Here is a 14,580-nt window from a genome sequence, read left to right as displayed (position 1 = left end):
GTGGCGGATCTATGCAGAGGTTTGGGGGTGCCACGCCACCCCCGAACTTCGACGGAAACTCTATATATACATAGGTATATATATATAATATTTATATAAATATAAAGTGTGCCACCTACAGAACAAAATTGTCTTGTGGTGCCATGGTAGGAGGGCAACTTTAGAAGGCAGATGTTGCGGGTTCGAATCCCATTTGTACCTATTTTTTTGAGAAATTTGATGCAGACGTTTTTTAAGAAGAAAAAAAGGCTCCAAGAACTGGCACAATTTTTATTTTTATATTTTTATAATTGTTATTGACTTAAATTAAATTAATTACATTATTACTCCTTTGACTTTTCTTTTATTTGATCAAATACTCAATAAAAGTGTAATAGCTTATTATTTACATTTTATTGATTGATTTATGATATATATCGAAAAGACAAATAATTTAATCAAATATAAAATTAATTTAATCGATAAGTCTATTTGGCACCCACGGACTTTAAATCCTGGATTCGCCACTGATATGAGGTACCACTATTCTGATGGAGTAGGTCGTTCTATCCTAAGAGGGTACATTCCATAACCTTGAGTACTTGACAAAAATAAGTTTGATGATATAATAATTATATTTTTGCTTAATATATAATTAGTATGTAATGTTCCAATATATGAAGTTAACATGATGTAGTCTAAATTCATTTGTTTTTTTGTTAACAATTCCTCTTCTCATGTAGATGTATGCTTCTGAATATCTTTTCCAAAATTTAGAGAATTGACACAATTTATTTTTGATGCTCAAGACAAAAGAATGACTTTATTTATCAATACTACTTATGTGATTTAGACTCTCATTAAGTTTGCTTCAAAATAGTAATTACTATATAAACATTGCCCTTTTGTTTTACTTATTTACTATTTCTTAATACTTCAGTATTTTAGACGAAGAAAAGTTCATATGACTTATAATAACGCCAGTTGAAGTTTGTATTATTTTAATTTTTATTATTTATTTAATAGTTAATTTTATGAGATAAATATTTTCATTAATGCAAATACATTTTATATTTGGGTAGGTAGTTCTATTTAAATTAAAGTGTTATAAATGTCACAAATGTATTATCAAGTTAACAAGATCTTCTAACTTCAAAATATATTATTTTGAAATGTTTTTAAAAAAAACACACAACCAATGTGAAAATATGTGAATATATAAAATGTAGTTGTTCTCTTCACATGTTCATATGACATCTAAACAATTTAACGTGGAATACACATGCAAAGCACATCTGGTTAGATGACAAGAAAAATACAAAGCAAATATTGTCTATAAGGTAATATTAGTGAGATAAGAATAATTACATGATAAACCTCATCAAATTGAAATAAATATATACATTATTGCATTTAATTAATAAAATTTTTCATTGACCATCTTCATAGATTTGTGTGAATAAGAAATATATATGACGATCCACGTTGAACATTCACAATAGAATCTGCAATATTATTTTTTGTTAAGCTACTTCATCAAAAATAAAAAATTGTTAAGCTTATTATTCAAATTTTCGCTTAAATAAGCAATACTATTTACTATAACATATATTTTTGGAATTGGTAATCACGTGTTATTTGATCTTCTTATATTTGAGATATCTATTTCCTTTTTATGCCCTATTAATATCAAAATTATTACTTGATCAAAAATAATTTGAGATATCAATTTCGATTGCTGTTAGTGCCCAGTGGAAGACTTGGAAGATGCTTCAAAGGCATATTTTCCTTCCTGGTTGGAGTTAGCAACTACTCCATATGGTTCATCATTGGATACTGCAAAAATGTTTTGGCCTGTAGCACTTCCTCGAAAAAGTCACTTCAAAGCAGCTGCAAAGATGCGAGCTGTGAAACCAGAAAACGATTCCCTTAAAAGCATATGCTCAGATTCAGGTGAAGGCACTACTGTGCTGGAGAAAAGTGGAGAGGCTTCCACCAGCAGCGGAAAGATTGTGGTGGGTGCTGATGTCGACATGTCGGTCACATATACACGTGTTGTTACTGCCACAGTCTTGGGCATTTTAGCTTCTAGGTTGCGTGAAGGATATTTGCAATTTTTTATTGACCCCTTATGGAAGGCGCTTACCTCTCTATCTGGAGTTCAACGACAGGTACATAATCTTGAATTAGTGTTTAGCATTGATCTCCATATCTTTCCTTTATATCCTCCCCTATATGCCAAATTTAAACTGGATTTTTGATGGTGAATCAGGTAGCTTCAATGGTGCTTATTTCTTGGTTTAAAGAACTGAAGACCAGGAACATTTTGGATATGGATGGGGTCATTGCTGGCATCTCAAGTAATTTTAGGAGCTGGTTGTTGGATTTGCTAGCCTGCACTAATCCAGCTTTTCCTACGAAAGATTCTCTTCTTCCTTACATTGAACTCTCAAGAACATATGATAAAATGCGCAATGAAGCTCGTCAACTGTACCATGCAACTGAGTCATCTGAAATGCTTAAAGATTTGTTATCATCTACCTCGGTTGACTTGGATAATCTCAGTGCAGATGATGCAATTAATTTTGCATCTAAACTTCAATTTTCAAGTATTAATACTAAAGGGGAGGAATCTGTCGAGCGGAACAGTCTGGACGAACTAGAAACATTCAAACAGAGGCTTTTGACCACTTCTGGGTATTTGAAATGTGTCCAGGTAATTTTTGGGGGTGATTCCTTAAAAGTGGTGTCTGATTAACTGGATAAGTGTATTAGCTTTAGTCTTTTGCTGATTTATCACATCATTTTCTAACTTCCAGTCTTTTCCTTTTTTCAACTCGCAGAATAATTTGCATGTTACTGTCTCTTCTTTACTGGCTGCTGCTGTTGTCTGGATGAATGAACTTCCCGTGAAATTGAATCCAATTATATTACCTTTGATGGCTTCTATTAAGAGAGAACAGGTAAGTGTTAAATGTTTGAAATTTCCTGAACAAAGAGCACTTGCTATTTGCATGTTCATAATTGTTCATTTTTGAAGGAGGAGATATTACAAAGTAAGGCGGCTGAGGCTCTTGCAGAGCTTATCTATCGTTGTATGGGACGGAAGCCTGGACCAAATGATAAGTTAATTAAGAACCTCTGTTGTTTGACATGCATGGATCCTTGTGAGACACCTCAAGCCGGAATTTTGAATTCTATAGAAATAATTGAAGAGCAAGATCTTCTATCCTCAGGAAGTAGCAGTCAGAGACATAAATCAAAAGTTCATATGCTCTCCCCTGGTGAAGACCGTTCAAAGGTTGAGGGCTTCATCAGTAGACGTGGATCTGAACTTGCTTTGAAGTTCTTATGTGAAAAATTGGGTGGATCTTTGTTTGAAAAGCTTCCTAAGCTGTGGGACTGCCTAGTGGAAGTTCTTAAGCCTTGTAGTCTTGAAGGCATGACTGCAGAAGATGAAAGACTTCTTACTCAAGCTATTGAGTTGGTTAAGGATCCTCAGAACTTGATTAACAATATCCAGGTCAGTCCCACTGGTCGTAATTCTTCGTTTCTTGCACTTTTTGATAATTACATATTTATTACAAATGCAACCAAAAAGCGAATAAATCTGGTATTTAAGAAGTATGCGCAAAAGTAGGCAAAAATGTCTTTCCATGAATTTTTTTTGTCATGCATTGGGTGGATAGATGTCTGATCTGATGTCCTAGGGACTATGCAAAAAAATACATACAGAAGTTTCATTCCTTTTCTGCAACGATGCCCAAGTGCCAATGGAGCCGCCTTCCATGCTCTATTTCCTTCTTTTATTCACTATCATTGAAGATCATTTACAAGAGCAAGCAGGGACGCTTGTGATGTTATGTTGGTTAACAACGATTGGACCAGAGAATGCGATTGTACTAGAAAATGATTCTCTTTATGAAGCTACCCTTTATTCTGATCTCAGTCCTCTGTGTCCTTCTGTTAGGTAATGATGCCGTGATAAGTCCTCTTCTCTTTGTGAAAAAAGGATTAACTACTCTTTATTGATGTTAATACCTATATAAAGCAGATATTGTTCACTTAGGTTATCATAAAAAATATTGAATCTGTAATTCCTTCTCTTAGTATATTATTATGGGTATAACTCACAATTATTTCTTTGGGGTGGGTGGTCAGGAATTTGTTATGAATATTGGGTTTCCTTTGTAAGGAAGAGAAGTGTACAAATATTGGGTTTCAATAACCGAAGTAAGATGATCTCATTTGGTTGGAATTTGAAGGAGTTTTTTTAGTTTCTCTGGGTTGATTCTTAACTGTATTGTTCATTTCCACTTTATCTACTCCTGAAGGATGTTTATATTAATAAGCCTAAAAGAAAACCATGACTGAGGAATAGAGTGGATGGGAACCAACAGTCAAGATCAAATATTGGAAACGAAGAATGAAATGTAGTTCTCTTTCTTAAAACTAAAGCTCCTATAAATTTGCTGATCCTTGAAGGTCTAATGCTTCCTCATTTTGTTTGTCCTGCTTACTATATGAAGAACAACCAGAATTCCTCTCTGATCATAGTTTCTATAGATATTTTCCAGTACTTTTCACGTAGGTTCTGGAATTATCCGTTTTTTAAAACTTAAATTGAGAGATGTTTGAATCTAGAGAAAAACAACTTATTTCTTTTGTGAAGATTGAATCATGTCATCTCTTTTGCGATGGAGTGTGTGTAAGTTGCTTGTACAGGTAACAGTAGAAGAGATGTGACTAGTCTGCCATTAAGGTGGAGCAGTTTGTGCTTACCAAAGAAAATTTACAAGTTTTGTTGCTTAATTGGCATCGGTTAGGGGTATTTTGCTTGAAGGAAAGCAAATTGAAAGGCAAATAAATAGTTCCCCTAAGACATTATATATTTGTTGCCTCTGGGAAGCACAACTGCAAGTTTTTGCAAGAAACAAATTCATCACAAATGTATTCTCTCCGATCCAATTTATGTGGCACTGTTTGGTTAGGCACACGGTTTAAGAAAGAAAGAAAGACATTTGAAACTTAAGGTCTAAACAAGCCATAAATATCGAAAAAGTTGACGTTCTTCTCGCGACAAACCAAAAAAGAAAGTGTGCCACATATAGGGGCCAGAGGGAGTATTTGACAGTTGGCATTTGCCACCACTTTGTTACTGTTCCAAAATTATTTGTGAAGACCTGATTAGTTTCATGCTCTATTTCAGTTGGACACTCTTGTGGTTTTTTCCTTGACTTAAGCACTGTCTTTGTCTTCTTACTCTTTTTCCTTCGAGTGGCAGGTGGTCCGTTCCATTGCACCAATGCTGGATGAGACATTAAGACCGAAACTCCTCACTCTCCTTCCATGCATTTTCAGATGTGTTCGTCATTCACATATTGCTGTGAGATTAGCTGCATCTAGATGTATTACAACCATGGCCAAGTCAATGACATTGGATGTGATGGGTTCAGTTATTGAGAATGTGGTGCCTATGTTAGGTGACATTACATCTGTACATTCTAAACAAGGAGCTGGCATGCTTGTCAGTTTGCTTGTCCAGGGACTTGGTATCGAGCTGGTTCCATATGCTCCCCTACTAGTAGTTCCCCTTCTGAGGTGTATGAGTGATTCAGATCATTCTGTCAGACAGAGTGTGACACATAGTTTTGCCACCCTTGTGCCTCTACTTCCATTAGCACGTGGTGTTTCTCCTCCTGTTGGTCTTAGTGAACACCTATCAAGAAGTCAAGAAGATGTTAAATTTTTGGAGCAGCTAATTGACAACTCTCATATAGATGATTACAAGCTCTCAACTGAACTAAAGGTGACATTGAGAAGGTAACTCCACAGCCACTGATTATCTCTCAAGTATCTGCAATGTGATATTGTGATGCCTACCCTGTGCTGATTTTTATTTTTTTAAAAGAACTAATATCTCGGTCTCTCGCTGCAGAAAATTATATGTTCCTCTTTCTCCTACCTTGTTTTTCCGTTGTTTCGGTTTCTCTCCAACCATATAAGAAAGGTTGGTGGGACCAAAATCGCATTTATCATCATGCTTTAAGGTTCATTTTCTTCTTGTGGGATGATTAGCCACTGGAATGTGCCAAAAGAAATAGCTGAAAAGAATATCATGCACATGAACATTGACAACATGCAATATGAATTAGGGGGAAGGTGACAAGAGTCTTTCTTAGGATACCTATCAATGAGGTGTTCTTTCTGTAATTAAAATGCTGCAATCATATGAACAGTATGCATGAACAACACTATTTGCAACACAAACACCTACTGAGCTTTAACTGGTCTCTGTGCCTGCTTTTGTGTTAACTAAGCCATTGGGGACTAGACAAGATTATTCATGCTACCTGATTACCCTTTGTACCTGTTGCTGGTGGGAGGTGACATGTATCCTGTGTAATTTGTCGAGGTGCGCGAAAGCTGGCCCGGACACCACGGTCATAAAAAAAAGATGTGCACTTTTAAGTGACCAACTGTTACATTTTTAGTCCGAAACATAAAGTCCACGCTTTGCTCTTAGATATCTGTGTACTACAATTATTTTTATCACATATTGCCCATAGTCCATCTGTTTCTAAACAACCACACAACTTGATCACATAGTTACAGAAAAGCAGAACTATGTCCTGCGAGATTTGTTCTTTTGAGAAACATGATAGCTCATTTCTAGTCACTGCTGGGAAGAGATTCAATAAACACAAAGTTTAACGAGGCTGATCTGTCTTGTTTGATAATATGCCATCTGAAAGAAATTGCTTCTTAGGCCCCTGTTGGTGAATGTGGAAATAATAATGATGACTTCCTCTGCTCTCAAATCCAAGTGAAGGAGAACTTTTATTTCAGCTCGAGTTCTCTTTTTTCCCCCCATTAGTTTCCTTGTGGGACAACCATATAACCTTGGTGCCTTATTTTAAACACTTGGGAGTATTCTTTAAGCTAACCCCCTTGCGGCAGACCCAAAAAGAGGGGAAAAGGAAGGGGATGGAACTTCAATTTGTCCTTCATAGCCTTTTAATAGTTTTTTGATCTAAGATTGTCTCTTATGCTAATTCATTCTTTTCTCAAATAAAGATTCTCTCTTATGCTTTCAGGTACCAACAAGAAGGTATAAATTGGTTGGCATTTTTGAAGCGCTTTAATCTTCACGGCATTTTATGTGATGACATGGGCCTTGGTAAGACCCTTCAAGCATCAGCAATTGTGGCATCTGATTTAGCAGAGCACATTGCTCTAAATAGTTCCCAGGATCTACCTCCATCTTTGATAATATGCCCTTCAACCCTTGTTGGCCACTGGGTTTATGAAATAGAGAAGTTTATTGATGGTTCTTTGCTTACCACCCTCCAGTATGTTGGTTCTGCACAAGAACGCAGTTCTCTACGGTCTCAGTTTAATCAGCATAATGTTATTGTGACGTCATATGATGTAATTCGCAAAGATGTTGATCATCTTAAACAACTATTTTGGAACTATTGCATTCTAGATGAGGGACATATCATAAAGAATTCTAAGTCGAAAATAACAGTTGCTGTTAAACAATTGAAGGCACAACACCGCCTCATTCTCAGTGGAACACCAATACAGGTGTGTTTGTGTTATTAGTTCAACCACAATTGAATATTTTACAGCAGTTCAATGGGTGCTAACTATAAGTTGACTTAAATTGCAGAATAATGTGTTGGATCTGTGGTCACTCTTTGACTTTCTTATGCCAGGGTTTCTTGGAACTGAAAGACAAGTGAGTTACATCATTTAAGCTTTCTTACTAGTTCAGTCAGTTAAATTGCACTTTTTCTGTGATTCATATGTTGTTCAATGTGTCCAACAATTTAGTGCTTTTGTTCGACTTGTTCTAAAAGTCGGATCTGGATGGGAGGTATGCACAGGGAAGCTGTCGTACTACTTTCCATCCCTTCAAGTCATGAACCAACCCGCACTCTTCTTCCCTTCACATTATCTCTTTACTTTCACAACAAAAAAATGAATTGAGATTAATTGGCCTCAAATTTAGGACCCTTTATTCATAGGGTCTGCATTGTGCAGGGAGAGAGTTCTGTTCATACTAACTGCATGTGTCTCGTCAAGCTCCTTAGATACTTTAGAAGCTTGATTTATGTCTGTTTGAAGAGTTCATTAGTAGATAGCAACGTACAATCGTAGGAGTTCAAATGGTATGTATGGAAGGAAGCAGGCAACAGTCGTTATAATATGCTATGTTCCTAACTAGGATACATGGCATTTAATTTGGCCATAACAAAACCAATAAAAAGAAAATAGATTGCAAATAGGGTGTTCCCGGGAACTGTTTTTCATGGTTGTCATATGAAGCATTGTGATCTTCGCTTTTGGTACCATAAGTGGGGTTTTCCTATCATGTTGATATGGGCATCATGAGTATCTTTCAGAATCTGATGTGGATGCTGTAGTGAAACTTTATTGTGTTGTTACAAATTTCTTTTTGATCAAAAGTTGTTAGATAACACTTTGATTTATTTGTTAACTTAACAGTTCCATGCCTCCTACGGTAAACCACTACTAGCTGCCCGGGATCCCAAATGTTCAGCCAAGGATGCTGAAGCAGGTGTGCTAGCTATGGAAGCATTGCACAAGCAGGTGGGTTCATTTTCCCTTGCATATAGCCTTTTCAGTTCGGGTGACTTCTCATCTAGACTCAAACTGAAAGGTTTTCCTTGACAGGTGATGCCTTTTCTCCTTCGCCGGACTAAAGATGAAGTCTTATCTGATCTGCCAGAGAAAATAATTCAGGATAGGTACTGTGACCTGAGTCCTGTTCAGCTAAAACTCTATGAACAATTTTCTGGTTCACATGTAAGACAAGAAATTTCCAGCATGGTGAAGCACAATGAATCAGATGCGAGCCAAAAAAACGATTTACCAAAAGCATCTTCTCATGTATTCCAGGTAAGTTGAGAATAGTCTTGAATCTTGATTATATCTTTTGTGGTTCTGGTCTAATATCTCTCTTGTTTCAGGCACTTCAATACTTGCTTAAACTTTGTAGTCATCCTCTGCTCGTGTTTGGGGAGAGAGTTTCAGAATCTCTCTCATCTGTTGTGTCAGAGCTCTTCTCTCCTGGTTCTGACATTGTTTCAGAACTCCATCAACTCCACCACTCTCCCAAACTAGTCGCCTTGCAGGAGATCCTTTCAGAGTGTGGAATTGGTGTTGATTCAGGTTCTGAAGGCACTATTTGTGTGGGACAGCACAGAGTCCTGATATTTGCACAGCATAAGGTAATGCCTTGAGCTTCTCAAGTTACTTTATGATATATTCTGTTCCTGTATTGGCCTGAAATTTAACCCGAACCATGCAGGCCTTGTTGGACATCATTGAGAGAGACCTGTTTCAAAATCATATGAAGAAGTAAGAATTGTTCTATCCTGTTTTTTTAGTTCTTGTAACTTCCTTTTGAATTAAACTGAACCTACCTACATATCCATTTCCAATGAATATCTGTGACACGTACTTTCAGAGGCTGTGAGGCATCTTTTTAATATATTTCTTGGGTTATCATGTGGACGGATTCTTGGTTGTCATGATTAGGTTTTTGGATATTAGGGGCTAGTACCAGTATGTTGTGAACCATCTATGTCGCAACAATTTATAGTGGCAATTTGCTTTTACATAAACAAATAGGTTATATATTGACCTAAGTTGCTCGGACTCTTCACATTCAGTGCCACACCCGTGTTGACATGACATGGGTGTGGATGTGGGATCCATACCCGATCTGATCAACTGATTTTGGGTACTTTGACCTAAATCGACGGAGCAACTCCGGATAGATGCAATGGTTTCTGTAATAAAACAAAAGCTAAGGTGAAATTGAATGAAAAATGGAATACATTGTATATAGAAATTTCGGTGTCACTCCTTTTCCTTCATCTCCTTTCAGGATTCTCCTCTTACCAATATTTTTTCCTCAAGCTTTCCGCATAATATCTCATAATTTAGTATAACTCTACGTTTAGATATTTGAATTATTTTTAGCCGAATCCCCGCATCCGTATCCACAAGTCTTAAAATTTAGATCATGAAGGATCCAACGTCTAGATCCACACCTATATCGGACACCTGCACCCAAGTCTGAGCAACTTAGATATTCACTTAACATTTTTTTTTGGAGGAATACATAAGAAAGAAAGAGTGTTTGACCGAAATTTTCCCTTTTGTTTCACCCAAACTTGAACTTCATCCTTACAATATTTCAATCAACTGAAAACAGCCTTTCAAGTTTTTCAAATTTGACCAAAAACATCCCTCTGTTAATTCTTACTATCCATTCTTAACGCAAGTTTAATCACGTGACCTTTTCCTCTCTTCTTTCCTTGTGAGTTTAAATAGAACGTCTCTTTGTTAAGTTATGTATCCATTTCTAATTCTAATGGAAGTTAAGCTCATTTGTCTTTCTCCCGTTTGGACAAGTTCTCCATCCTCCAAAAGAACATAATAATTACAATACCAGCTATCTCAAAAGTCTTCTCCAGCGAAATCTTCATCTTCTGTCATTTTCTTCGCCATGATCTTTTGCCTTAATATAACAGGATGATTAAATAATAATGTGGTATAAATTCTGGGATTGCTTATACTGGAAATAAATTTTCAGCCAATCATAAGATTAAAGTCATATAAGTTGTTCGATATATGTGCCTGGGAGAGAAAGACATAAGCGGCCCCATAAACTTGTTGGCTAAAGTCATAGCAGCCCCTTAAACTTGTCCACATCTTTCATTTTTACACCTTAATAGACTTCTTTTCTTATTAGACACTCCAATCTTAACAAATGTGTACCTATTAAGCACCTTGCGTTGATGTGTCACTGTTATAGTCATATAGTGTTATTTTTCAATTTACTTCTTCTTTCTTCTTTCTCATTTATATTTAAAAAAAATAGTTTCCCCCTTCTTCTTCTTTCAAGTCTACCAGAGACCACCATTTTTTAGCAACCGTTCACCTCCATTGTAACTTCTTCTCCATGAAAATTCATTGGATCACTTCTATTTTTCATTAAGTTTGCATTCTCAACCTCCGTCGATGAATTTTTATCAACAAGAACTCCAAAGGATGTACGCTAACATTTCAATGGTGGCCCGGTGACAGGTTTAGATGGTGGATGAAGAAGAAAGAGATTCTTGGGGAGGAATAAGAAGGGGAGGGGAAGACCTGGGGAAAAAATTAGGTGGCTTGGGGGATGTCAATGGGAAGGGGCGACACTGATAGGGAAGAAGGGAGGGGCGATTCTGATGGGGAGGAAGGGTAAAGTTGGGTGGATAGGATTTCGTTTTTTTTTGTTGAAATATTTTTTTAATTTGGTAAATTGTTTTTTTTTTAACTCAAAATTAATTTTCTGACAACTTTTTTAGGCCTTTATGCGACGTGTCATCATTTCATTTTTTCCTTTGCCACACTTCCCGATAGTGAGTTGTATGTGCTGTGTTATTTGGACCAGTGGTCATTTTCTGTTTAATAGGTACATATGTGTTAAGGTTGGAGTGTCTAAGAGGAAAAAATGTCTGTTGAGGTGTCAAAATAAAAGATGCAGACAAGTTTAGGGGTCCGCTTATGATTTTAGCCTTTCTTGTTTAATTGGAGTTTTATTATGTTTTTGACTCTAGCTGGTTCCAAGTCATGACTGTGTTCATCAAAATGAGCTACTACTTCAGTCAAATATCATACAGTTTCTACCATGTTACTTTGTTAAACCTGGAAAGTTCTGACCTTCATGTAAGCAATTTCTATGATCTGTCGCACCTGGAAATTCTTTTGTTAACTTCCAGTCATTTTTGGTATTCAAGATCGTCTCGGGATATAAATTGGACTTTGTATGCCATATATTGACTTTCACAATTAATAGTTTTGCTAGTGCACATGCGAAGGTCTTGGAACTGGAAAAAACAGGTAGAGGATCAGTGATGTGCCTACTTTAATCAAACGCTGCCTTGAAGTATTTGAGTCCGTTCCTTATGCTTTGAAACTCAGTGGCTAAAGAGATTTTCATCCTTTTTTGAGCAGTGTTACTTACTTGAGGCTGGATGGGTCAGTTGAACCAGAAAAGCGCTTTGACATTGTGAAAGCCTTCAATTCGGATCCTACTATAGACGTTTTATTGCTTACTACACATGGTATGATTCTACATTTTGGCATGGTTGTAATACAGTTGAAGACTTGTGCTCATGTACAAATACTTCTTGCAGTTGGTGGGCTTGGTTTGAACCTGACATCAGCTGATACCCTTGTGTTCATGGAGCATGACTGGAATCCAATGCGAGATCACCAGGTATAGAGATTTAGCCTTTTCTTTGCAGTTTTTTCCCCTGAATATTGTCCAGAACCATAAGCCACATAATTCTTCGGCTCATTTTTAGCCCAGTAATGGCAAAAAGTACTTACAATCACTAGGTTTTGGTTTCCTTTTGTGGTTTGGGGAATGGGGGGAAATTTTGCATGGTAGGTAAGGTATGAGAAGGTCTCTCTTTCTTTCTCTCTACAACTAATTTTGGATATTATGTCGAGGTAATGTGTTATGAGAAAGTTTCTCTTTCTCTCTCTACAACTAGTTTTGGATCTTATGTCGAGGTTATGTGTTTCTTGCCTCTTGCTTGACTTTGTTTCACTGTTTCTTTGGTTATCAATTTCCCTGGATTATTGTAAGGAGGGAGAGAGTTTATTCAAGTTCTTATTTATTTTAGGTGTTCTTCTTAGATGGCAAGACCAAGTCTGTGATTAAGTATGGAGGTTATTTGTTATTTGCTATCCATCCATATCCCTACTTCTCCCATGCCTGAAGAATGACTTATCGAGCATACGTAATAATTTGGTAATCTACCTCCCAATTTTAATCACAATAGTGGAAACAATATTATTAATAGAATAAGTGATAAACTAGAAAGAACCCAAGGGGTGTGGAGACCCATGAGGTCTCAGGTTCAGTTTCCAACAAAGGCAAAAACAGTTGCCCTATTCATTGTTACTGTAAAATTAGTCTTAAATGATGCTGATTAGTTTTTGGTGTTACTTTTGAGGATTTGGTACTTATCAATCCTAAATTTTAAGACAATACGGACATATTTGCCAAATTTATGGTTATCTTGGATATTGATTTACTTCTTGCAGATAATACATATCTATGTTGGGTTGTTAGATGTGGAGTTAATATATTGCAAGTTGTTGATGTTCTGCTGCGTTTATCTAGTCAGGCATTCTTTCTTGTTGAATCTTCTCATGTCCTGCTTGCTCAAGATGATATGGAAAAGCAGGATAACTTATTTATATCCTTTTGTAGGCTATGGATCGAGCTCACAGGTTGGGCCAGCGAAAAGTTGTAAATGTTCATCGTCTCATTATGCGAGGAACCTTGGAAGAAAAAGTAATGAGTCTCCAAAGGTTCAAAGTGTCTGTTGCCAATGCAGTGATCAATTCAGAGAATGCAAGTTTGAAAACGATGAATACAGATCAGTTACTTGATCTATTTACTTCGGCTGAAAGCAAAAAGGTGATTTAGCACTCAGCTTTGAATCTATAATCTCTCTCTATTCCTTTAGAATTTGAGATGCATGTATGGTATTTAACTTACAAATGCCGAATATTCTCAGGGAGCTGGTAGATCCAAAAGAACTGATGAAAAGTCTGACGTGGACTCAATCTTGCCACGTAGTGGGAAGGGATTGAAAGCCATTCTCGGAGGATTGGAGGAGCTTTGGGATCAGTCACAATACACAGAGGAGTATAACCTGGGCCAGTTCTTAGCAAAGCTTAATGGTTAATTATTTCTCCGCACACATTGCATTGGAGTATGCTGAACAAGGTAGTGATGAGATGATGCAGCTGTGCGTTCCATGTACAAAGTGTACATTCTTTGAGTCTGCCCACAATTTTGACGATTAGAGGTAGTTCTCTTTTTCCTATTTTATATTGTTTTCGTTTTTATTTTTCGTGATAATTCTAGACAGGGAATTACATTTTTGGACTCCATTGACATAGAATAGTTTATAGCGGAGCACAGTTGTGGGATGGCACAGATGATGCCCCTGTTAGGAAAGCTGACATTTGTAAATCTTGGATGATGTAAATACATTCAGCTTTTCTTTATTCGAAAAATGAATGTTGGTTTCATTATGACATCTTGTGTTTTCTTCAAGTTTTTTGTTAAATCACATTTTCAAGTGTAGAACTGTCAACAATATGACAGTGATGAAGATATATGAAGTTGTAAAGGATAAAATAAGGTGACAACACGATTACATATCAAATCGGTCATTACACAAAATGAGACTTTGTTATTACCTAATGACAAATTTAATGATATGATAAAATTTAAGTAGCAATCAAAACAAACATCGTATCTAAGCTAACACAATACAATAAGTAACAACCACCCAAATAAGCTATAAGAGAATTGGATTAATCAAAATTCAGAAGATACCCTGAAAAAAAAAATGCAATTTGCTAGCTTGAACATAAGACAAGTTATATGATCTAATAGTATAAAATATGTTATTATAGGAAGAAAAAAAATACTCAAAAAGGAAATAAAAAGAGAAAGAAAAATACCAATTAAAAAAAAAGACAGAAAGG

General features: G+C 36.3%; 1 protein-coding gene across 3 annotated transcripts in view; it reads left to right on the top strand.

The window, feature by feature from the left end:
* Positions 1–14,102, top strand: part of LOC125826511 (TATA-binding protein-associated factor BTAF1) — a 31,919-nt gene extending 17,817 nt beyond the window's left edge. For all 3 annotated transcript variants that reach the window (XM_049505859.1, XM_049505860.1, XM_049505861.1), the window contains 15 exons: positions 1,725–2,150; positions 2,252–2,695; positions 2,823–2,942; positions 3,020–3,502; positions 5,264–5,802; positions 7,077–7,569; positions 7,655–7,723; positions 8,494–8,598; positions 8,683–8,907; positions 8,979–9,239; positions 9,320–9,369; positions 12,019–12,128; positions 12,201–12,283; positions 13,289–13,498; positions 13,599–14,102. In XM_049505859.1, coding sequence (XP_049361816.1) covers positions 1,725–2,150; positions 2,252–2,695; positions 2,823–2,942; positions 3,020–3,502; positions 5,264–5,802; positions 7,077–7,569; positions 7,655–7,723; positions 8,494–8,598; positions 8,683–8,907; positions 8,979–9,239; positions 9,320–9,369; positions 12,019–12,128; positions 12,201–12,283; positions 13,289–13,498; positions 13,599–13,769 — 3,789 coding nt within the window. In that variant the 3' untranslated portion in view covers positions 13,770–14,102. The remainder of the gene's footprint in view (positions 1–1,724; positions 2,151–2,251; positions 2,696–2,822; positions 2,943–3,019; positions 3,503–5,263; positions 5,803–7,076; positions 7,570–7,654; positions 7,724–8,493; positions 8,599–8,682; positions 8,908–8,978; positions 9,240–9,319; positions 9,370–12,018; positions 12,129–12,200; positions 12,284–13,288; positions 13,499–13,598) is intronic.
* Positions 14,103–14,580: the final 478 nt, after the last annotated feature.

Source organism: Solanum verrucosum, unplaced genomic scaffold (assembly GCF_900185275.1).
Source record: "Solanum verrucosum unplaced genomic scaffold, falcon-dt-bn FXZP01000060.1, whole genome shotgun sequence".
Lineage (NCBI taxonomy): Eukaryota > Viridiplantae > Streptophyta > Magnoliopsida > Solanales > Solanaceae > Solanum > Solanum verrucosum.
Note: the sequence above shows the minus strand (reverse complement) of the source record. Positions and strands in the feature narration are given on the sequence as shown.